Source organism: Acanthochromis polyacanthus, chromosome 8, assembly GCF_021347895.1.
Source record: "Acanthochromis polyacanthus isolate Apoly-LR-REF ecotype Palm Island chromosome 8, KAUST_Apoly_ChrSc, whole genome shotgun sequence".
Classification (NCBI taxonomy): Eukaryota; Metazoa; Chordata; class Actinopteri; family Pomacentridae; genus Acanthochromis; species Acanthochromis polyacanthus.
In genome coordinates, this window is record NC_067120.1 from 9,458,355 (window position 1) to 9,482,864 (window position 24,510).

The 24,510-nt window shown below is 42.5% G+C and overlaps 1 protein-coding gene across 4 annotated transcripts in view; it reads right to left on the minus strand.

Annotated features, from left to right (window-relative positions):
• The window catches only part of ptprq (protein tyrosine phosphatase receptor type Q), a 47,460-nt gene that overhangs the window by 13,896 nt on the left and 9,054 nt on the right, over positions 1 to 24,510 (minus strand). The window contains exons 12-44 of one of the 4 annotated variants that reach the window (XM_051951441.1): positions 24,153 to 24,282; positions 23,905 to 24,058; positions 23,699 to 23,805; positions 22,635 to 22,732; positions 21,991 to 22,159; positions 21,571 to 21,831; positions 21,282 to 21,442; positions 19,231 to 19,342; positions 18,424 to 18,532; positions 16,182 to 16,296; positions 13,946 to 14,015; positions 13,638 to 13,837; positions 13,232 to 13,460; positions 12,975 to 13,103; positions 12,737 to 12,883; positions 12,381 to 12,544; positions 10,751 to 11,255; positions 10,464 to 10,625; positions 10,186 to 10,365; positions 9,970 to 10,077; positions 9,403 to 9,684; positions 9,015 to 9,296; positions 6,858 to 6,978; positions 6,603 to 6,757; positions 6,313 to 6,458; positions 5,411 to 5,585; positions 3,749 to 4,069; positions 3,393 to 3,668; positions 3,135 to 3,286; positions 2,724 to 2,865; positions 1,640 to 1,915; positions 1,137 to 1,505; positions 49 to 158 (exon numbers count right to left, since the gene is read on the minus strand). In XM_051951441.1, the coding sequence (XP_051807401.1) occupies positions 49 to 158; positions 1,137 to 1,505; positions 1,640 to 1,915; positions 2,724 to 2,865; positions 3,135 to 3,286; positions 3,393 to 3,668; positions 3,749 to 4,069; positions 5,411 to 5,585; positions 6,313 to 6,458; positions 6,603 to 6,757; positions 6,858 to 6,978; positions 9,015 to 9,296; positions 9,403 to 9,684; positions 9,970 to 10,077; positions 10,186 to 10,365; positions 10,464 to 10,625; positions 10,751 to 11,255; positions 12,381 to 12,544; positions 12,737 to 12,883; positions 12,975 to 13,103; positions 13,232 to 13,460; positions 13,638 to 13,837; positions 13,946 to 14,015; positions 16,182 to 16,296; positions 18,424 to 18,532; positions 19,231 to 19,342; positions 21,282 to 21,442; positions 21,571 to 21,831; positions 21,991 to 22,159; positions 22,635 to 22,732; positions 23,699 to 23,805; positions 23,905 to 24,058; positions 24,153 to 24,282 (6,117 nt within the window). Of the gene's footprint in view, positions 1 to 48; positions 159 to 1,136; positions 1,506 to 1,639; positions 1,916 to 2,723; positions 2,866 to 3,134; positions 3,287 to 3,392; positions 3,669 to 3,748; positions 4,070 to 5,410; positions 5,586 to 6,312; positions 6,459 to 6,602; positions 6,758 to 6,857; positions 6,979 to 9,014; positions 9,297 to 9,402; positions 9,685 to 9,969; positions 10,078 to 10,185; positions 10,366 to 10,463; positions 10,626 to 10,750; positions 11,256 to 12,380; positions 12,545 to 12,736; positions 12,884 to 12,974; positions 13,104 to 13,231; positions 13,461 to 13,637; positions 13,838 to 13,945; positions 14,016 to 16,181; positions 16,297 to 18,423; positions 18,533 to 19,230; positions 19,343 to 20,526; positions 20,738 to 21,281; positions 21,443 to 21,570; positions 21,832 to 21,990; positions 22,160 to 22,634; positions 22,733 to 23,698; positions 23,806 to 23,904; positions 24,059 to 24,152; positions 24,283 to 24,510 lie in introns of those variants that run through there. The other 3 variants (XM_051951444.1, XM_051951442.1, XM_051951445.1) reach the window with 3 other exon arrangements.

The following is a 24,510-nucleotide window of genomic DNA, read 5'->3' on the forward strand; positions in this document are numbered from 1 at the left end:
ACTGGTGACATGTTAATATTTTTGACAAATGTAACCCAGTGAGGTGACCTGCACAAGATATGAAGTTGGTCCAGAGAGAACGGCTGGAGCGTCCCACACGATGCGAAGGCTGTTGGAGGTGGGGGTCACTTTTAAGCCACGGGGAGGAGCATCAGGGTCTGGGGGGAGGAGATGGGACAAAACAGGCTAAAGCAAAAGATGTGCTATTCACTGGAGCACAGTGGATCAAATTACATCTGGTTGATTCATTAATCAAACAAGACTTCAACAAAATCTAACAAAATAAGGTTTAATCTCTCATACCCCCCCCCCCCCCCCCCGATACTGAATTTACACACTAAAGACTTTGCATTAGTACTACCAGGGGAGGTCTGTTATTTAATTATTACAGTGTGTGTGATTATAATGACTATGATGATTATAGTAATACAGGACATGACAGAAGGCACTTGTGTGTGAGGAATTTTGAGGCTGTAATTGCTAAATCATGGTACCATGTAATAATAAGGTGGATCTTGCCGTGTTATCATCCTGGTGTTACTTGATGATTCTATGTTATTAACACAGACCACTAGTTCCACCCTCTTTTTTAATGCTTGTTCTTAGATGATGTCATGTGGTGTCTGCAATGAGCCTTTTTGGCTCGTTTCGGCCTGAGGTGAGGTATGTGTCTGTTACATCAGTGCTGTGAGGGACCTCTGACCAGTGAGGCATGATCTACGACTGATCTATTAAATACACACATATATAATGTAATTTGATGGCTGTATATGTATATTCTTTATTATTCTGTGCCAAATGTAAATGCAATAATGCTCTCCTATACCTGATGATAAAAAGAATAACAGCAGGGTTTGAAAAGACAAAACCTGGGAGTGGGAAAAGCATAGGAGTGCTATGACAGTGCGACTGCAGGATTATGACTTGTGAGTAAGTAATTGTTTTGATTCTACAACCTATAAAGACATGGGAATATGTCATAATACAACAACTATACTAAAGTGAAGCCAGTGACCGTGTATGTGTTTGCTCAAGCTGCTAATGAAACATCAGACAAGCCGTGTAAAGGCCCTGACTAACTGCCAACTCTTCTCTGGCAACACAAAAAGGTCATATCATCACTGTGATGCTCCTACTTCCAGCCAGGGTGCGTGCATAATTCCACGGCGTATATTCTCCAACTCCAGCGTTGGTCACAGCAGCTACTCTGAAGCGGTAGTATCTGTATTTAGCCAGTGATTGGAGTGTGACGCTGTTCTCTTCAGAGGCATCTGAAGCAATTACTGGCAACGTGACATCAGAGTCCACGCAGTCTGAGGCTACATCGTCCTCTTTCATCAGTTGAGCAGTAAGTGTTAGGTTTGATTCACAAACAGTTGAAAGCAGCTGTGCAACGATCTGGTACTCTTTCAGCAGGCCTGGAATGGAGAGCGGTGGAGCCCACTGCAGTGTCACATTGCTAGGTGTGACCTGAGAGATGGTGAGGGAGCGAGGGGCAGCCGGGACTGTTCGGACAGAGAGAGGATTCAATCAATTATTCAGTCTATTTTAAATGAGCAATTCACTGAAGTCACAGTGAGTAGCTTCAGCTGTGCCTGAATGTGCAAAATTCTTAACGCAGTACAATAGGACTGACTACCTGATTCAGAAAGGGTGGAAGCGGAACAGTTTACTCTGTCTCCTGGTCCTGCAGAGTTGACTGCAGCTACAGTGAGCACATACTCCTGGTCTGGTAAGAGCCCAGTCACTGTGTACTCTGCTGTGTGAGCCTGACGGATGTAGGACTGCGAGTCTACCTCCACTAGAATCTCATAAAACAGGATCTGCCCATTAGGGTTGGCTGGAAGCTCCCAAGACAGCTGAATTGAATCCCAGCTCACTCCTGAGCAAGACAGGTTCCCCACAGCATCAGACACTGCAAACAGAATGTGAGAGATGTGACACAGTGAGGTTGTTAGTCTAGCCTTAGCTTTAGATAGAATTTTTTATTCGGAACCAAATTTAATTTTAAGATTTGCCGTTGGTTGCTTCATTGCACTGAGCAAAGACTTCTACACACATATGGTCTTTGCACAGGACAGCGAGTTATAGGAAACTACTGTTTGCAAATGTCGGTATGTGGACAAACTACCTATTTCTTGCAACATTAAAGATCCTGCTGTGCATGTTACGCAAACACACAATTAGCAGTTTATCTTAAACTTATTACAATTTTAACTAACATTCATTACCACCTTTCATGTTTTTTTGGAGACCTAGTTAGAAAGTCTGCTGTCTGCTTGTTGTGAACTGCTTCTTGACACTGCTGAGCCATTTTTGAAAATGATATACAGGTAAAATAGTAAAAAACAATCAGCAGCTTGCACTGACTATATTCACTAGATTTCAATATAAAATGCTCTTTGCTTGTTTGGCTTTTTAAAAATGAATTTCATGTTTCATGTGTCATCATGCCACCACAAATAAATTTGCCTGTATAATAAACAAAAGCAAAGTAGCAGCAAACCTTGTTGGTTAGCAATGCGTTGGTCGCTGACATAGATAATTGTGTCTTTTCTAATTTGTTTTGTTTACCTCTAAGTTCTTCCTCTGCTGAGTTGTGTACTTTCTGTTTTTATGCATGTGAACTAATTGCTGTTTATATGTTTGCAAACCTGCAATTGTTATGTTTTGAGCATACAAATGTGGGCTACTGTATGTCCTGAGTGTAACGTGTACTTTACCTGACTCATTTGTTGTGAAGGTCACAGGACTGCTGAACTGATTCCCGTGGCCCACTCTGGTGTAACTGTACACACTGATCTCATAGGAGCTATGAGGCCTGAAGCCTGAGAGATACTCTGTGGTCGACGAACCAGAGGAATTCTACAGTTGTTTCCACGCACACAAACACACACATAAAAAAATGCATGTGAGATTAAATCATCCAATCTTGATTACTGGAGTGGATAATATCTGTGTTTCAGCCCACATATGTGCATGTGTGTGAGTATAACGTTACTGCTGAGTGGCATCTGGAGTGTGAAATTAGCTGCCGCCCCGTGTACTTGTACTGAGTGGGTCTGTGGACTGTGTGTAGGTGTGTGTCTTATTGTTATTGTGGAACAGCTTTCAGTGTGTGAAATTAACGGTACCCGATGTGTGACGGTGTGTGTGATGAGGTCCCGGATCCGGAATCCGTACTTTATCACCACTCCATTGGGCTCCAGAGGAGGCTCCCAGCTCAGCCACACAGAGACGGCCGTTTGGTTGTATATAGTCAGGTTAAGGGGAGGGGACATGGGCCCTGAAACACACAGTTTGGCAGATAGAGAAGACGATAGACTGAGATATTCAGAAGGCTGTTAGTCATTACAGTGTTGGAGAAATTTTAAACCTGCTCCAAAACTAACCATCTTCATCAGTGTGTAGATGCAGCAGCAGATAAGGCCCTGAGCCTTTACGCGTTGCAGCCGTAATGGTGAGATTGTAAGCTGTGTATGGAAGGAGGTTAGTGAGGATGAAAGAGGTGTTGGGGGTTTGTGTTGTGTTGGAGCCCCCGGGCCCATATAGAGTGAGGGTATACTCTGTTATCTCCCCGTTGGCCTCCAGAGGGCGTTGCCAGACCACATCGATGGAGGATGAAGACAGGTTACTAGTGGACACCAGCAGCGGAGCAGAACTTGGAACTAAAGAGAAACACCCACGCATATGTCATGATTTCAATAAATAAAAACTCACAAGTAAATGTTTGTGTAGATAAACTCACCATCTTCCTTTGTCCTCAGGTACATTGTCAGGGTGTGGTTGTACGCAACACCAGCTTCAGTTGCTGGGGTAACAGTAACCACATAAGGGAAATACTTCCTGAGTCTGACGAACAGGAAAATATTGTCGCGCGTCTCGTGTTTGGTAGTCTTGTTGACAGCTGGAGTCCCTTGACTGGACGTGTTTGGGAAGATGCCAGCCTCCTGCAAGGTGAGCAGGTAGTGGACACGACCGTTGGGCTCCAGGGGAGGGTCCCAGCTCACGATGATGGTCGTGGAGCTGAAGATCTGAGCTGAGAAGTTTCTGACCGGGTCACTTGGCACTGAAGGAGGAGAAAAGTATAAAAGTGATAATAATATTAACCAATAGTGACAAGACTAGCTGAAACAGTGAGTTTTTCATTGTGAGTTTACTACACTGAGAGCCAACAAATTCAGACATCAATCAACCATACACACTCTGACACGTCAGGGAAAATGAACATCATTATCGTCGCCATCATTCCATCTTTCATATTTACTGTCAGCACTGATGTAGTTAACAATATCAGCAAAAACAGCACATCAAGTAGAACAATACAGCATGACATTACTTTACAAACACAGAAACACAGCTTAGCAAAACAGTACAGTAACCAGACACAGAGACAATAAAATCACCAGTCCATTCTGACATATACAGAGGCAATTGGGAGAGAAATTTGCACACTGAGAATCTGGGACTGAAAGCGAGAAAGACGAAGAAAAATACTCATCCTGTCCATCATCTCAGCTCCTCTGGAAATGGTACACAGAGCAGGAAAAAAAGGGGGGAGATGAAGGGGAAATGGGAGATAAAACTTGACAGATCCATAAGATAAATGAGGAGGTGTGAGGGGGCCAGGTGTGTGTGGGGGTCTGAGCCCAGGGGAGTGAGCCCCTGCTGGGCTTGGCAGTGCAGGAGAGACAAGGTGCCCTGGAGGTCCGAAGCTTGGCTGAGAGTGGAGCAGCTAGAGCACAGGCAGAGATACAGGGTCAATACAAGCAGTAATCATTCAGGGACAGAGAGTACTTTACAGGTGAAAACTGTCAACAAAAAATAAAAAAAAATATGTACTGTATGTGACAAAGTCTGTGGTGGCTGTCTGCACCATTTTTCCCAAAATCACATAAAAACAAAGAGATCAGTTTTATAAACTCTTTCACTGGGTATTACAAAAACAAAGCTAATTATAATTTGCATATACACACATTTCAGATTCCATGGCAACAGTGTAATTGGTACAAGAACTAGTCTGAACTTTCTTTGTGCTTTTTTCCCCCTTTGTCATCAAACTAAGTGGCTCGGCGCTCTCTTTCCTGTGGTTTTTTTAATCCCTCACAATTTTCATCAAGCACAAACTGGCTGTCTTCAAAGCACAGTGTCACAGGCGACCAGTTTGCCCGACTGACAGTTATCTCCTTTCACTAACAGGCTGAAAGCTACATTTTCAATCGCAGAGTTTTTATGCAATTTTTTTTTAAGGTGGAAGAGTTTTGAAAAAAGTGTGCCGACTGGCCCTCCAGTGGGACTCTGAGTCATTGTGTACGATTATTACTAGCTATTTTATGTGTATGCATGTTTTCTTTATCTAGTTTGTATTGGTACGTGTATGCTGGTGCTTGAGTGTGTGTGTCTGACTGACCGTCCTCCGGTAAGAGCACTGTTAGTGGTTCGGACTGGACTCCTCCGTCACCCTGTATGGTGCTGGAGGTCATCCACAAGGTGTAATTGTAGCCCCCAATGAGCCGAGTCAGAGTGTAGATGAAGGGTGAATCAGAGGAGGAGCGAGCAGGTAAATCTGACATGGGAACCTCTCTCTGTGGAGAGAAAAAAAAGTGTTTGGGTTATTTTAATACAGACAGAGCATAATGTGCTGTATATCTAAACGGATGACAAACGAGAAAATAAAGCCAACGTGAAGCGTCTCAGTAAGGCGCTGGACAACCATGAGTTATGAGGCAGAGGCTAGATTTGTCATGTTTCTCACTTCATTTATTCAGTATTGATATTTTGGCTTCTTTTGGGGAGCTAGTGGAGAAAGCTGGAAACATAACATTGACATGTTTTTACCTTATAAAGTGGATACAAGGAACGTGTTGGCATTATTTAGCTATTTACAGATTGAGAAAACACAAAGCTACAATTGGCATTTTTTTTTAGAATTGTTTTGCCTCTACACACCAAATGGATTTCCAGTCCATCTAATCAGATCTCTGTCCTGATACAAAGATTATTTTTTTAGTGGCAAACTTTGACTGCTTCAGCTGTAGTCACTGGCTTTGCCTATCTGTTGTCTGGTAGTCTGCCGGTGGTAACAGGTGAGTTTTTAAAGCTCATAACAGCTGAAGACAAGGTTAATGACATTGATGAAAATGAACCAAAAATAGAAAACCTGCTGACTGCAAAGTTGGGTGATCACTGTCAGTATGCTCATTTCCCATTACACAAAATCATCTGACCTCTTTTTGATTTAAATTTATTCATCTGAAAGGTTTATTAATATGTGAACTGTCTGTACTCTCTACATGGGTATGTGTGCCTCACCTGTTCGGTTACATTACTGTTGTGAGAATAGTAAATGGTGAAGTGTACGATGATCCCATTAGGTTCAGTGGGTGGATACCACATCAGTGTGACCGAGGAAGCCGTCACATTTACAAATGTCACATTCTGCGGTGGGTCAGATGGCTCTAAAAGTCAAAACAGACAAAGAGATTACAGTCAAAAAAGCAGGAAGTGGAAAAAATACACCATACTAATATATAGTAAAACATCATTTTGTAAGTGAGGACAATAAGGTTGATATAAAAAATTGTATAGTATTTATCCAGTACCTGCAGCAGTGGTGGTAAAGGTGATGTAGATCAGCACTCCTCCATCTCCCAGTCTAGTCCAGCTGGACACAGAGGCATTGTAGCGACTCTCTGAGTCCACATTAATAATCAATGATGTGCCCGTCACATTCTGCTCCTGCTCAAACGTTTCATTCCTAACAGAGAGAGCAGCCGTTCATGCTGCATTATGTTTGTGCATTCCTTTTAAACTTCTTACTGTCAAACAGGCAGAATAAAGCATATTTCAAAACTTACCAAATTCTGACAATGTAGAAGACTATGTCTGAATTGGCTTCAAGTGGTGGTTGCCATGATAACTCTACTTCATAGTCTGACAACCTCCTAGTTTTAAGGAACTGAGGAGCAGTGCCTGGAGCTGAGAGGCAGGAGAAACACTTTCCAGTAACATTCTACAAAGCGACCTATCAGACTGGTAAGAGATGGTGAATTAATTGGAATACAGTGCCTTGCGAAAGTATTCGGCCCCCTTGAACTTTTCAACCTTTCGCCACATTTCAGGCTTCAAACATAAAGATATAAAATTTTAATTTTTTGTCAAGAATCAACAACAAGTGGGACACAATCGTGAAGTGGAATGAAATTTATTGGATATTTTATACTTTTTTAACAAATAAAAACCTGAAAAGTGGGGCGTGCAATATTATTCAGCCCCTTTACTTTCAGTGCAGCAAACTCACTCCAGAAGTTTAGTGAGGATCTCTGAATGATCCAATGTTGTCCTAAATGACTGATGATGATAAATAGAATCCACCTGTGTGTAATCAAGTCTCCTTATAAATGCACCTGCTCTGTGATAGTCTCAGGGTTCTGTTTAAAGTGCAGAGAGCATCATGAAGACCAAGGAACACACCAGGCAGGTCCGAGATACTGTTGTGGAGAAGTTTAAAGCCGGATTTGGATACAAAAAGATTTCCCAAGCTTTAAACATCTCAAGGAGCACCGTGCAAGCAATCATATTGAAATGGAAGGAGTATCAGACCACTGCAAATCTACCAAGACCCGGCCGTCCCTCTAAACTTTCACCTCGAACAAGGAGAAGACTGATCAGAGATGCAGCCAAGAGGCCCATGATCACTCTGGATGAACTGCAGAGATCTACAGCTGAGGTGGGAGAGTCTGTCCATAGGACAACAATCAGTCGTACACTGCACAAATCTGGCCTTTATGGAAGAGTGGCAAGAAGAAAGCCATTTCTCAAAGATATCCATAAAAGTCTCGTTTAAAGTTTGCCACAAGCCACCTGGGAGACACACCAAACATGTGGAAGAAGGTGCTCTGGTCAGATGAAACCAAAATCGAACTTTTTGGCCACAATGCAAAACGATATGTTTGGTGTAAAAGCAACACAGCTCATCACCCTGAACACACCATCCCCACTGTCAAACATGGTGGTGGCAGCCTCATGGTTTGGGCCTGCTTTTCTTCAGCAGGGACAGGGAAGATGTTTAAAATTGATGGGAAGATGAATGGAGCCAAATACAGGACCATTCTGGAAGAAAACCTGTTGGAGTCTGCAAAAGACCTGAGACTGGGACGGAGATTTATCTTCCAACAGGACAATGATCCAAAACATAAAGCCAAATCTACAATGGAATGGTTCACAAATAAATGTATCCAGGTGTTAGAATGGCCAAGTCAAAGTCCAGACCTGAATCCAACGGAGAATCTGTGGGCAGAGCTGAAGACTGCTGTTCACAAACGCTCTCCATCCAACCTCACTGTGCTGGAGCTGTTTTGCAAGGAAGAATGGGCAAGAATTTCAGTCTCTCGATGTGCAAAACTGATAGAGACATACCCCAAGCGACTTGCAGCTGTAATTGCAGCAAAATGTGGCGCTACAAAGTATTAATGTAAGGGGGCCGAATAATATTGCACACCCCACTTTTCAGGTTTTTATTTGTTACAAAAGTTTCAAATATCCAATAAATTTTGTTCCACTTCACGATTGTGTCCCACTTGTTGTTGATTCTTGACAAAAAATTAAAATTTTATATCTTTATGTTTGAAGCCTGAAATGTGGCGAAAGGTTGAAAAGTTCAAGGGGGCCGAATACTTTCACAAGGCACTGTATATTCAGTACTGTGCAAATCAGGAACCGGGAAGTCTCGCAGGAAGACACCAGACAGGAGTAGATATCGACCTAAAAAAAAAAAACTCGTTAGTTTTAATGATTCAGCACTCCTCAGTCCTGGTGGAACACACGTGCGTCACATGGAATAAGACACCTGTGATGTAACATCAGTACCGTGAGCTGAAACAGAGACACATAACCGAGGAAGAAAAGACTTAATCAGATGCCCTTTGAACTGGTCGTGCTGTAATCGTGTAGCGTCCTGGAACTGAAAACAAACCCTCGCCCTTTTCCCTTTCCCCTTCGCCCGTCCCTCTCACCATCCTCAAGTGTGGTGATGTTGAGTGGCTCACTGCTGTAGTTTCCTGGCCCGACTCGTGTGTGTGCTTGAACCGTGACGCGGTACTTTGTGTACTTCCTCAGATGCGTGATGTGGATGTAGTTGGTCGGGGAGGTGAGGTTCAGGTAGTGGCTGGAGTTCCAAAGCGCCAGACTGTATTCAATAATGACCCCGTTTGGTATCAGTGGAGGCTGCCAGGTCACGTTCACCTCACTGGGACTGACCGACTCATAGGAGAGGCCATATGGAGGACTGCCTGGCACTGGAGAAGGAATAAACACCAGAAAATGTGGTTGGTACAGTTGATCTTGATCGCAAAGCCTTTCATAAGTGTGTTTTTTCAAAGGTGGGTGCACCCTTCAACGCACCATCCTCTCCAGACAGCAGGTATAAAGTGTCTGACATTTGGTTGCCGTGGCCGTAACGCGTGTACGCTCTCACAGACACGTTGTAATGGGAGAATGGTTTCAGACTGGTCAAAGAGACTCTGTTATATGATGTGTTCACCAATGCAGAGAAGGATTCGTTCTCATACAGGACCTCGTAACGCTGGATCATCCCATTAGCTTTCTCTGGCACAGACCAGAGCAGCGTGGCAGTAGAGGGGCTGGTGTCTACCACAGTGAGGTTCACAGGTGGGGAGTCAGGCTCTGAGGGTGACGAACAGGAGAAATTAACATGATTTATGACAGGTAGCTAAAAAATAAATGACCTTTCAGGCAGCTGATGAACTAGCAAAAAATCTAATTATACAAATTATGCATGCGAAGGTGATAAATTAACTTAAACTTCTGATGTTACCAGGTGAGAGAAATCCAATAACATGAGAAGTTTCGTTTAGTTTTTTTCCATCTAATATGTGTTGCTTCTACCTGTGAAAGTCACATAATTGTTTTTGTATTTATGCATGACTACACTCAGTGTTCAGCACGTACCGTCCTCTAAAGTGAAAACAAAAATGTAATCGTCCTCTGACAGAGAGCTCTCTCCCACAGCTGTAGATGCCGCTACACGCAGCTTATAGCCTGTGTACTTGTCCAAATCTAAACATTACAAAAAAAGAAACTGACATTTATCCACATTATATTTGCTGCAAAGAACATGACTTTAAAAAGTAGCCTGTATATTTGTGTACACAGAATGAACACTACCTGCTATCAATATGCTGGTAGTGTTAGAAACCCACTCCATTGCCTGATTAGTCTGCAGTTTGAGGCCATAAACGGTGTAATGTGTGATCCGTCCATTGGGATTGAGTGGTGGGACCCAGCTCACTTGTATGGAGGTGGAACTGACATTTTGATAGGACACGTCGAGCACCGAGCTGGGCACTAAAAGACACCCACAGCACAAGACATCATCAAACACACAGGAATTCTTACTGATTTTGCATCTTTCAATTCCCTTAATATATTTTGTGACCACGCACCCTGCTCCCTGGTCTTCTCAGTGATATCTGTAGCAGGACCTTCTCCCACAGTGGTGGAAGCAGTGACCCTGAATGTGTACTCAGTGAAGGGATTCAGATCCGACACCAAGTAAGACAGCTCCTCAGACAAAACGTCCATCACCTCCTCTCTCACAGTCACACCTGCAGCATTCATGCACACACAGATTTATCAACACCTAAACGATGGAGTTTTTTTTTCATAAGAATCCATGTGATGGCAAAGCAGAGTTAAGACAAGCAGTGTTTACAGTTAGCGCTCTTCCCACCTGTAGTACCAGACACCGCTGTGCTGCGTGTTGAAAAGTGTCCTGTAATTGAAGCGTCATGTGTAGACAAGCGGAGCTGGCCTGGGGTCAGGGCCAAGGGGGAGGAGTCTGAAGTCATACCCCCAGCTTGCAGTTGCTTTGTCAGCCAGGGTGGAAGTGTAGCATGTGGCACAGACGTAAGAGAAAACGCAGAAGTGGCAAAGACCATGGAGTCTGCAGATTGAGTATCTGCGCTGTCGGAGTGCAAGCTGGAACTGGGGCTGGGTTTGTCAGTGGCCATGGGGTCAATGGTTGGCTGAATATTGGTATTAGCGATGTGATCAGTGCTTCTGAGTACAGGGTGTGGGAAGGTGGATGCATCAGTGTGCAACGTGCGGTCAGAAACAGTAGGCGTGAAAGTCGGCGGTGATGTGACCAGACTAAGCTCAGCATCTCTCTTACGTCGCGACGGGCTGTTGAAAACATCTGGAGGGAGTGTGTCGTCCTCAAATAAACCAGTTGTGTTCTGAAAGAGAGGAAAAAATGATTATATAATTTTCATATGAAGGTCTTTGATTTCTTCTGGTTAAGGGGGAACTTCTTTTTTTTTCAACCTGGGGTCTGTTTTCATATCTCTTTTCATACATGTGAGTGATGGAGAAATGAATTTTCGACATAGCTCCAGTATTTAGCCAGGCAGGCAGCTTGGCAGCTCAGCTAGCAGCTCAGCTAGTGAAAAGTATGGGGCAACTTGCCCCCCCGCGTCAAAGTTCGCCCCAACGTGCTTTTCTTCCCCACACTGACTGGCTCGGATAGTCTCAACAAGTATCCCACAGCATACTAGAGACGAGAAGTGAACGAAAACCTCCACATTACTTGGCGATCGCCATTTGTTGTGGTCTGTATCCAAATCTCAGGACGCTAGAAAGCAAATCTCGAAAAGTATGGGGGCAAGTTGCCCCATACTTTTCGCTAGCTGAGCTGCGAGGTGAGCCGTGAAGCTGCCTGCCTGGCTAAATATTGGAGCTATGTCGAAAATTCATTTCTCCATCACTCACATGTATGAAATGACAAATGAAAACAGACCCCAGGTTGAAAAAAAGCAGTGATTTTCATTCATTTTGACTCATCAGTTATTGAAGCAATTACTACTTGAATCAGAAGACAGCAGATATGGCTTTCAGTTTGTAGATGTAGATGTTTTTATAATCATCCCAATGATTGAAATCCTAGAGGTGGAAATGTGTCAGTTTGCATGGGGGTGTGTAATAAATGAATAGAAAACCTGTGCTGCACAGTCTCATGATAACCATCGCCAGTATTTCTGGACCAAATGTTGATTTTGAGACTGCGGTGGTGTGTATTTTTCTAAAATAACATTATACTATAAAATCTGTGTTTTTTTCTTCACATTTTGGCAGCACTTATCACTAAAATTGAAGTAAAAAGCTTTGTATTCAACATTTACACAGTAAAATCATGTTTTTGCAGGTCCACAGACTCGCTTATGTTGAATATTTTCATTGAGTCTATGTATGATTGATTGGCCAATTTAATCCAACATGTTCAACAGAAATGACTCGGACTTTAATTCTGATTTGTCAGCAGCTGTGGCTCTACAGAGCTATTTAGGCAGTAACATCTGGCTTACCATTTCTCCCATGAGGGTGATGTCCTGCAGCAGACCTTCATCTACCAGGACCAGCAGTCTGTACTGGGTTATGGGACCGTTGGGCTGTGCAGGGCTTCTCCAACTCACACGAATTGAAACCGAATCCTCAGCAACTGCCACCAGGTCCTGCACTGCACTGGGAGCTGCTCACACAAACAGAACTAGACAGAGTTACACATATCACATACATAATATTTTGGATTTTCTTGCCTTATTTTTGACTTTTGCCTTTATTTTCTGTAGTTGTTTGTTCTTTAATGCCACCATGTGCTGCTAAGCTTGTTCAATTATTGCTCTAATTAGGTTTGTGGGCTCAGCAGTTTGAATGTCCTCACCTTCAGCAGGTGTAGTTATGTCTTCATGTGCTGCTGGTCCCGTCTCTCCAGCTGCCTTTGCTCGGACTTCTATTGTGTACCTTGTGTAGGGGGTCAAACCAGTAAAAGCAAAACGCATGTCTCCTGTGCTGTTCTCGTACAAAAAACCTGGAATAAAGATAAAAAAATAAAGAAACGTGCATATTTAGTGTGGATTATACACCCCTGTATGTGTGTTTTTGAGACCATATGTAATAACCTGTAGGTCCATATAGGTAGAGCACGTAGGTGAACCTTCCTGTAATGATGTTGGGAGAGCTCCAGGAGACAGACATCGATCTAGACGTCATATTCAATATTGCAAAGTTTTGTGGCGGATCTTCTGGAGCTGCATGCACAAAAAGAATTATTTATAATTTCAATACACTGAAGATAAAAAGCTAATGCCAGCATTGTAAATGCTGCCTTCAGATATGAAAACTGAACAACAGATATGCTTTTTAAATGTTCCCATACCCGACTCTGGCATGCGGACCATAGTGGAGGCCGTCTGTCCTTCTCCCTCAGAGGTGAAGGCAGACACCTCAAACAGATAGGAAGTGTGAGGTCGTAGCTGATCGACTCCCACTGATATGGGCACACTCCAAGCGGCTGCAGGGGGCACAGCGGAGAGGGTGACGGGCGGAGACGATGCCGTTATCTCCACGGGACTGACAGTCGCACGAGAGAGGATATCAGCTGCATCCTATGCACGAAATCATACAGACGATAAACAGAAAGAAAAGGACTTAAGGATAAAATGCACTTTTTATCCTTATGTTGTTCAAATGACCAGCCTTGTGCCTCTGTAGTATCTAAAATCCTGACAGAAAAAGAGCATTTAACAGTTCTAAAGACAAAGGGTGACGCAATGATGCAGTACATTGCAGTGAGGCAGCGCTCCAGTCATGATGTCCTCCGCGTTGACCTCCAGCATTCGGACGGTCTGCCCTGTGCGAGCATGCTTTGCCTTGACTGCAAACTTTGTGATGAGGCCGTTGATGCGGTGTGGCAAGAACCAGGTAACCATGACAGAGGTGTGGTTCTGAGCGTACGCTGTCAGATTGGTCACCAGGCCAGGGGCTGCAGAAAATGCACACAAATATATATTTTGAACAAGTTCACAGAAATATGCATATAAACTACTGTTATTTTAGATGTCATTTCAGATTTATGTGCATGAATACCCACAGGACTCATGTGTCTTTATGTATAAAGACTTGCTGAATGCTCCCGTTCCAGCTGAAGATGTAGCTGCTACCTAGGGGAGAGAGAGAGAGAGAGACATGGTTGGTACGCATTGCTTGTGATGAATAATTCATGTCCCTGTCAATAGAGCAGTTACCATATCCCAGTCAGGAGCTAATCTCAGACAGTGATCTCATCTGGAACAAACTGTTGCGGTACAGGTGATCCCAGTGACCAACAACAACACAACATACCTTGTATGTTGACAGTATGTAAACAGATCACAACACAGTCACCTGAGTAACATCTTGGATTTTCTCACAGATTTATAAAGATTAAATGAAAACACATGAAAACAAATTATGTATGAAGTGACATATAAAGTGAAGATGAAATTTAAATGCGATTCTTCAGCTTTTCATGAATGAATGCCAACTCAAAACGGTTCCCTTCAAAAAAATCTCATCTTTCATTTCCTTGATTTTTATATAGGAGTGCGATCAGAAAACACCTTACATTTAAAAAATGAGGACAAAAGAAAATCAGTTTGGTTGCGGCACAATTCCTATCAGAGAATAAATATCCTCAGACTTTCTTCCACTTCTCTGTCACTTGACTCTGACACCCACCTCCCCTGTTCCTAAATCAGCCCCATTGTATTTCTAACCACCATCTTACCACTGATCTTTGTCAATTCATCGTTTATGCACCACCTTCGTTTCTGTTTTTATGTTTGTTCATTTTTCTGCTTTAATAAACTACCTAAACTTTTCTTGCCTGCCTGGCTGGCTGTGTCTGCATTTGCGTTGTTCTTCCTCCTCTCGTCCTCGCACAAAACATGCTGGATTTTATTTTGGCCATAAAGTAATTTTCATTTTTCTAATTAATTTTACATATCTGCTGTACAGTTGGCAACAGGGGAGCATTTATAGCAAACGAAACGGACATGCGATGCACTCAGTCAAATGGTAAATAGACGGAGCAATACCACAACCTTAGTCAGAGCAGTAAACTCAAAACTGAGTTGAATCAGTTTCTCTTTGAGCTTCATATATGTGATGGCTCTTTGGGGGCTACTGAAATGAATAAAACTGTGCAGGCGTGATATTGCTCTGGAAAATCGTCAACTCTCAAAAGAACAATTACTCAGTCAAAAAGTAGGTCTTCGGTGACAACTGTGTCTCATATTCACCTTTCAAAATTTAAAACAAGAAGCGTTCTGGCTATGGACTTTACAGGGTAGATTCACTAACTTGAAACAGGACAGAACAAAGCTGTCTTCTGCATTTTTTAAATCAAGAATTCAGCATTTGGTCGTAGAGCCAAGTCGTTCATGTCGCAAATATGAGCAATATATTGTGCTTCTTACTCAAAAATATTGAGTAAGAAGAAGAAGAGTAAGTGAGAGAGAAAATGCTCATGAGCCCAGCTGTGTGCAGCTGTGTGCAGGGTTTAGTGGGTCAACTCAATCCCAGGTGAGGTGCCGTAATATGATACATGCACTCAGAAGCGCCCCACACACACACACACACATACACACACACACACACACACACAGATACAGCATGAGCAGGTATAATCAGGATGTGTGTCAGTCTCTCATAGTCCATTTGTATGAAGGTCATTGTGGGTTAATGAATTCTGAAAACTAATAAGCATGATCACATTCAAGCTCAGTGACAACAGACAGTGGAAAGAGCCGTGGCTGATCCATAGATCTGTTTACCTGATTAATAATGCAATCAGGATCAATTACCAGTATTCAGCCAGATCGAGAGAATAGTCTGGTCCTGCAGGATCACCATGACATAGACACGTCCACATGATAAGACTAAAGGGCATTTTCCAGAAATATGTGTGCTTTGAGATACACAAAGATTGCAGGTACTTGAGTGTACCGAATACAAATATTTAAATATTCACCTGTACGCAACGGTACTATTAATCCTACTGGTGATATGTGTGTGTGTGTGTGTGTGTGTGTGTGTGTGTGTGTGTGTGTGTGTGTGTGTGTGTGTGTGTGTGTGTGTGTGTGTGTGTGTGTGTGTGTGTGTGTGTGTGTGTATGTGTGTGTGTGTAGAATCCCAATAGGAGAACTTGTTCTTTTTATCGTCTGTTTTTTGTTCATAAAGGTTCTATCAATTGAAGGTTTCACGTTTTTGTGAGCTTGTCAAAGCAAATTTCTGCAATGAAATGGAAATAAAGTTTCAATGTTGATTTTCTGCATTGTATATCGTACCTGGATGTTGTATGTAGAACCTGAAGTGAACACGGTGAGCAGAGTCTCTTGGTCAGGTATTGAATGCACCACCTGCAGGAAATGGGCATCTGGATAGGGGCACACCTCCTTGTACCTGCAAGTATAAATCAATATTTAGATTTATCACTTCCCACTTCACAATATATGTGGATTTAGGAAACAGTAAAGGGGATGAAAGAAGACTTCAGATGAACAACTGCCGGAGATGGAAAGCAGTTTTTATTACATTTAAATATAGTCTTGAGGTGTGTATTATTTTATACACCTATTTCACAATATCTTACCCACCACTATATTTAATTAGTTAACTCAAGCTCTTTGCACATTTGGTGAATTTTATTGCTTCAACCCAAAGCATCGTGGAGTTAATGAAATCTAGGGAAATGTATTCAAAGCATGTTTTCAGAATTCATTTAAACTAACCTTTTCAGAATTACAGCACATCTTTTATTTTTTCTTGCTTCGAGAATTTAACTATTGGGGAATATATATATTCAACAAGTTCACTAAAATGAAAAACAGGTTGAACTATTTGAAATGCACTGCCAGTTGTGGTCATTAGGTGTCCCTTGCAAGATTATTTTTTTGCAAGTTTAATCCCAACAGTTAGTCATTAAATAAATTTGCAACATAAAATCTTTACCTAGATCAATAACAAGAAAATCCTACTCATATACACTGATCAGCTGCAACATTAAGAACACTTGCTGGTAAAACAGCTCTGATTTATCAAGGTATGGAATCAACAACACCTCTGCAGGCTTCCTGTGGTATCAGACACCAAGACATTAGCAGCCTTAAAGTCCTGTATGTTGTAAGGTGGGGCCTCTGCGGGCTAGACTTGTTTATCTAGCACATCTCACAGATGCTTGATGCTGATTTAAATCTGGATAACTTGGAGTTCAAGTCAACAGGCTGAACTCTTTGTCATGTTCCTGGACTATTTTTGCAGTATGGCAGATAGCATTTCTCTGCTGATAGAGGCCTCAGCCATCAAGGAATACTGTTACCATGAGGGATTGTTTGTGGCCTGCGACAATGTTTAGGAACGTTTAAGGTGTCAAAGTAAGATTCAAATGACTGCCAGGATTCCAAGTTTGCCAGCAGAACATGATCAGAGCATCAGTGCATCGTGTTGCCATCTCTTACCCAGGTAAATTATGCACATGCACTCAGCTGTCCATAATATATAAAAGAAAACATGACTCATCAGATCAGACCACCTTCTTCTGTTGCTCCATGATTCAGACGCTCACACGCTTTTGGCAGGGGTCAACATGAGCACTTGGACCATCCTGCAGCTACTCAGCCCCAAAAGCAACAAGCAGTGATGCTGTGTGTGTCTTCAGCTGAGCTTTCCAGTGGAACTAACCCACAGAGGCTACCTTTGGTCTCCACACACATCTACGAGTCTTGAGTGCCAATGATCCTGTCAGTAATTCAGCAGTTGTCCTTCTTTGGAGGACTAACCACTGCATTCTGGGAACATCTCATCTTGGAGAAGCTCTGACCCAGTGGTCTAGACATGAGAGTTTGGCCGTTACACTGCTCAATCACATCAACGTCAAGAACTGGCTGTTGACTTGCCGCCTAATATATCACCCCTGACGCATCACTTGGCAGGTGCCATTGTAATGAGATACTCTGAGGGATTCACTTCACCTGTCACTTCTTTAATGTTGTGGCTGGTCACTGTATGGATCAGTGATAATCCTGTAACATACAGTAGAAGACACTAAAAAGGCCACTTAGCATAGTAACTCGATAATACTTAGGTACTTTAAAGATTAGAATGCAAGACTTTAGACTTCACTTGTAATTAAATATGAAATAGAGATACTTCTCTGTCTGCTAAAACTGTACAATTTTAGTGTGCATTATACAACAGCTATGTACATACAAGGTACACAGTACATACCAAAAACAAGGAGTTTCCAAAAACTTCAACTTAATTTATAATTCTCGACATACTATAATATGTATTGGCCATATTTAATGTATTTAACTGAAATAGTTATCGTCAATCTATTTGTCTTATTTGGAAAACTCACCATTTTTTAATTTTTGTATTTGTTATCTCTATGATATGACCACTAATCACAATATGATTAGAGGTCACAACTTCAATTTCAACAGTACATCTCCACTAAATCTTGCACTTAAGACACAGCCAAGACCAAAATAAATTCTGAATCCACTTAAGACAGCAGTGAATAACTACCTGATGACATATCCTTCAGGAGGTGTGGTATCACTTGGAATTTTCCAGGAGAGCAGAATACCATTAGAGCCGACAGCATTTCCCTTCAGGGAATGAGGTGTCCCTGGGACTGGAGGATGAATGTGTGAAAGAGAGGAGATGAGATGAATACTAGCAACCAGAACATCTGATTTCACCCAATTAGCTACATATTGTACAGCTGTGCAAACATTTGCGTGTTAACTGTCAGTATTGGAGCCAACTGGCATCTCAGTGGGCTCCAGCATGTTTCCACTGTCCTATCTAATCCCATCTTGTGCAAAACACAACCAATAAGCAGAACTTAGCATCCATCCTGTGATTAATAAGCACTGAATCACTCAAACTCAACACTGTCATTTGAAGACTAGTGTTGTTGTCTATAGTGGGCCAATCCCATTAGAGTGTGTGTGCGTGTGTGAAGGTGTGTGCATGTGTGTTGGGATTGCGTGAATGTGTTGTAGGCTGAACCCTGATGAATAAGGCTTCACACAGCAGTGGCATTTCACTGACATTCACTGCAGACCCATTCATCCTGTGGTTCAAAAGCCCAGGCTTAAGTTACCTAAAAGGAATTAAACAGCGAAGGAAGTATACACACACACACACACACACACACACACAATGCTTAGTCCTCTTCACCAGTGTGTGTGCATACTGTAAGCGCGATACAGTGACTGAATGAAACAACAGAGGGCACCTGAAAGAGAACCTGACCGTACTTTAACGCCCCAAAACAAAACAGGCAAAATAACGACACGACGGTGAGTGAATTTGTGCACGTCTCACCGCTCTCATTAGTAGTGATCATGCGGCTGACTCCGGGGCTGATGTTGGACGAGGCAACTGCTGTGACCGTTGCCGTGTACTGCGTCCCTGGACTGACATTGGCCACGTCGGCCTGTGGACACAGCAAAACACACCTGGTCGTAGCATATGAATGAACACACACACGCAAACACACAAGACCGGCTGGCTCAGGAGTAAAATGCAGCAGTGGTTTCCGATTCCTTTTCTCTGATGAGCACATACAGCTGAGGAACAGTTTCACCCACTGTGTACTAAATGTGTTTTCCTTCACTGGATATATTTATATATGAAATTGTATATAGTAACACTAGTAATGTCCTTTTTTTTTTTTTTTTTTTTTAGGTTTCTCATTTTTTTATGCTTTTCAGTTGCTGTAGTCAGGTTTCTACTCAGATTATTCCTACTATAGTGGCCACTGTCATGCATTGTCAATCACAGTGTATTGTTCCTTTGGTTGGTGGGGGGCGCATTGTGTGAAGTCGCCTTTACTTTGTTTTTTGGTTGGTGTTCTGATGATATACAAATGTTCGGCTTCACACCAATTTGTCCACCCATCTGAGTTTGGGGCTGCAACAAATGTTTCATTGCCAATTAATCTACAATACATCATCTTGACTACTCATTTGTGCCAATGAATGAATAAGGGGAACATGCCACCATCACAATTTCCAAAAGCCCAGGGTGACGATGCCCTGCTGCTATTCTGTCCAAGCGAGCTCGTTATTCTGCTGAATAATCTCCATAATTAACAGTGAGGATAAAAAAGAAGCAGCCCATCTAAATGACAAAATACATCTAAGTTGCTTCTCCGATAACCCTACAGACACTCGGCCTTCTGTTATTATATTTCATTATGTAGCCTATTAAAAAGAGTTTCCACAACTCGACTCAGCCATCTGTATCAATCTGATGGTGGGTAGCGCTGAATGGATGACAGCTTGCGGTTGCACTTGTCTGTATTTTTATGTGTGAGACAGATGAGCAGTGTCTCTGGTGTTGCAGGGTTTTTGCTTGAGTGCATGTTGTAGCCAGCAGTGGCACCTGTGACATCGGTGTGTTGAGAGGCAGCACAATGATGCACTCTCAGGAACACGGCAAAACATTTTCGGTATCTGCACGTACATGCCCTTAACACAAAGGGTATATGCTTTGCAGTCTATCAAGCTGCATGTGCACTTACTCCTACAGCTGAAACGGTAAATGAACAGTATGAGTGCTTAGCGTATTAACAGCAAGCGTGTAAACATTGCTGTACATCTGATGGTGAAGTCTTACCTGTGAGTGCATCTGTTCCAGGCAGAGTGTGAGCAGCAGGATGACTGAGAAGAAAGCCATGCTGGGTAGCAGAGTTAGATTTAGGTAAGTTGCAGCAGGTTAGAGGCCTTAGTGGTGTGGCTGCATCCAGCATTAGTGCACAAACTTTAGCAGTAATGTTCTACAGGTAATCCACTGTGCACAACAGCGGTGACTCCACGTCTAGACGCTGGTTAGTTTCATGGTTAAAAGGTCACAGGGTTTAGTCGTCCAGGCACTGGATAGTAGCAGATATTAGTCTTGAGGTATTCCAAAATTTTAGCGGTATGGGCAGTGGGTCTTTTCATTAGCACAAGGCTAATGCCTTCCCTCTGGTCTCTCTTCCTCTCTTGGGAGAGCTGCTTAAGCAAATGAATGATTCAGGGTTGAGCTCATGAGGGCAACTTAATAAATAATGAGATCTATTACTCAACTCTGTGCTCTGTGTGCTCTCTATGTGTGTGTGTGTGTGTGTGTGTGTGTGTGTGTGTGGTGTGTAAGGTTACATTTTGGGGGGTATCTGACACCTGGCAGCCGGGAAGAGCTGGTAAGGGGCGGGACTTGGTTGAACAGGTATGTGTGCGTTTGCCTACTTTGTATATTCACTATAACAATACAGATATAAGTGTGCAGCTCTAGGTTTGTGCTTTTCTCTGACACTTATGCATTTATAGCATTTAGATGAACTCGACTGCCCTGTTGTCTAAGTTGTTACTGGATAAATAGCCTACATTTACCTGAACGTATCCATCACGTGCAGGGTGAACTGTGACTTTTCCCTGGTTTGGTTGCAGGTTCACTTGGTAATGATTCACACAACCCACTGCCTGCTTCCAACGTAGCGAGAATGCACGTGCAGACACATTCATGACACGTAGTCCCTGCACATGGGCTGGCACTCATGAGGGAAAAGGGAGACACACGGTCAGAGAGGTGGAGAAAGTTTCTGTAATTTAATGAAGACACTATCAGGACAGACGACAGTAACGGGGTGTCAACCGGAGTGGTCTTTGTAACATCATCTACCTGTGGTTACAGTCAGATAGGCAGCGACTCCTGTTGTCTCTCCTCTCACTCGCTCAGCGCTCACGTTGTAGCTGCAGCCGTCCAGCAGCCCTGTAACCACGGCAACCCGCTCCTCTTTGGTTATGGTGATTGTGTTTGTGACTGAAGTGTTGGTCACATTGACTCTGTGGAAGTCAAACTCTCCCAGTGCACGGTCCCAGCTCACACAGACAGAGGAAGAGTTCACGTTATCTAGATGAAGGCCGCATAGTCCTGCTGGGCCTGGAAGACAATTTTTGTTATTTCACAAATGCAGTTTTCATAAGTTGGACTAAAATGCAACTATTTTTTACTGTATGCTCTGACTGAAAGCATTAGTAATAGTATGGCATTAAGGCCTATGCGTTACTGTGCGTTTGTGCATGTTTTTGCGTCTCTTACGTGTACTAAACTCTTTGTGCACTGCTTGACTTGTGTCTGAGCCCAGCACACTTTGAATGCTGACACCGTAGTCTGACCCCGGAATCAAACCCCTGATCTCATAACTTGTGCCCTTGACCAGCACCTGAACCCATGACTCCCTGTTCATGGATGTCCTGCCAAAAAGAAGCTGAGAAGAACAAAACACAATCCTCAGTCTTGGCTGGAAAAACATTTTTTAACTAATGACAGCGAAAACATAGCAGATTTTAGTTTTTTTTTATCATTTATACTAGATAGTAAAATGTTTCTCATTTAGTTTTACTGGGGAAAAAAAAATCAATAAAATAACTAAATGCAGACTTTTTTTGCTTGTAATGTGTTTGGTCATTCTTCCTGGCCGTTGCTCTACGGAGGTCATATATCTTTAAAGGGTTGGAAACCGAATCCGTGGTGTGCCAACAGCGGTTGCCAAGTAACTAACAGGTGAGGGCAGAACCTTACGCAACTGACATCTTTGTGTCATATTTTGAGTTATGTGCTTGTAAGACAAACGGCAAGGACACACACCAGTGGGCACATCTGTCTGGAATTTATAATGGCTCAACAATCGATACTGCCTGTATTCGTTTCTGTGGACATGGACACATGCGGCAGTGTCTCACCTTGTACTCCCCCACCTGTCCTGGTGGTGGTCTCCAGGTTACAAACGCAGACGTTACAGCCTGCTCTGAAAGAGACACTTCCTGTGGCGCCTCTGGGACTGGAGAGAATTCGCTCATTAGCATGTGACACCACATACCGACACCTCATCATTGTCATCAGTCACAGCATGAAGCAGACTTGTGCTATGCTTCATTTTATAACAGCAGGTGGAAAAAGTGGAGATGACAGAGCACTGAGATCCAGAGTCAACAGAGGTAGAAGAAGCTTTTTTTGGTATGTAATTTAAGTTAAAATAATGAAAATGTACTTGTGGTATTAATTAAAAAACACCTATAATGCAAAAAAATGTCCCCGGAGAGAGATATAGTGTTTACATACCCCACTGTTGCAACATTATTGTGATGCTTTAGTGTGTCTTGTGCCATGTATTTTATTTTTTTATGAGCAGTTTAATCCCTTAAAGTGCACCGTCACTTCTAAATTATTTTAAGTCTTGTCGTACAATAGAAAAACAGCTAAAATGCTCATCTGTGAAGTAAATCTCATATTTAGCACAGTATAAAAGTACAATATTTCCCTCCAATCTGCAGTGGAATTATGCTTTGTTGCACTTTCCACTGAAACTAAATTATTTACCCTAATTTAAATGTGTTTCTTGGTAAACATATCTATCTGTAAAATTAATGAGAAGTCTGTGCCATCATTGGAAAAGCAAAGATAATTTCCTTTTTTGGCTGCTCTATCTATGCTTCAAGGGTTGTGTTCTAGTTTCTATTTTAAAAATAATTTATGTAACACCACCATCCGACACGATATTGTAATAGGTTATCAGTGAAGGGAATGAAGGCTGAAACCAAATACAGATTTACTCTGTCCTGGTAAAAATTAGATTATAATTTTATTTTCTTCTGTAATTTTATAATAATAATCTTTCTTTTTTAATTCATGTAACATTATTTTTTCAGTCCGAGCACTTTTTTCTTTCCTTTTCACACATGCCTTCACATTCAGGCACACAAACAACAAATATCTGGTGCAGTGTATTACATATGTCTTCACTTACTAGTATGTAGGATCATAGTAGCAGGTTTACTTCTTCTTTCTCCACTAACAGAAATCACTTCAACTGTATATCGGTTTCCACTATTGAGGCCTTCAAAGCTGTGCGATCTGTGAATACAGAACAAGCCATCACTGATCTTGTGATGGTACTGCCAGGCTCATTAAACTTCAGTATTTTGTGCACAGGCTGACAAGAATGAGACTGACCTGGGCTCCTGATGAGTAATGACCAGCTCTTGAATGGATGTTCTGTTTTTGATTGACAGGAGGAATACGCTCACAGGTCCCCTGCCCATACTCCAACTAATGCATATGGATGATGTGGTTTTATTGACGAGGGAGATCTCCACAGGGCTGGGAGCTGCCAGATGCAAGACAACAAACGTAGTCAGAATTGGAAAAGATAGATGGAGGTGCTTCTGTATGTGTGTGTGTGTGTGTGTGTGTGTATTTACCTGCAGTGATATTGATGGTGACCGGTGAACTGTCGGTGAAGGACTCCTTCTCTGTCCGCACTGCAAAGTGGTAGAGTAAGCCCGGAGTCAGACTAGAAAACACTGCACTCTGAGTTAACACCTTCTGCACCTGTGGCACACAAATCAAAGCAAAGAGGCTGACTAAGAGCCTTGGTGTGATTTTTACAGCAATAATTACAGACAGAGGGAGATTACACTCACGCACATATTAATGCTTGATACATAAACATGCAAACCATTGGTCACCACTGCTGATTATTTCCTTGCTTAAGGCAAGTAATGAGTCATTTCATTCTGTGCAAACACTCGCTTAATTATTTACCAGGACAAAGGAAAG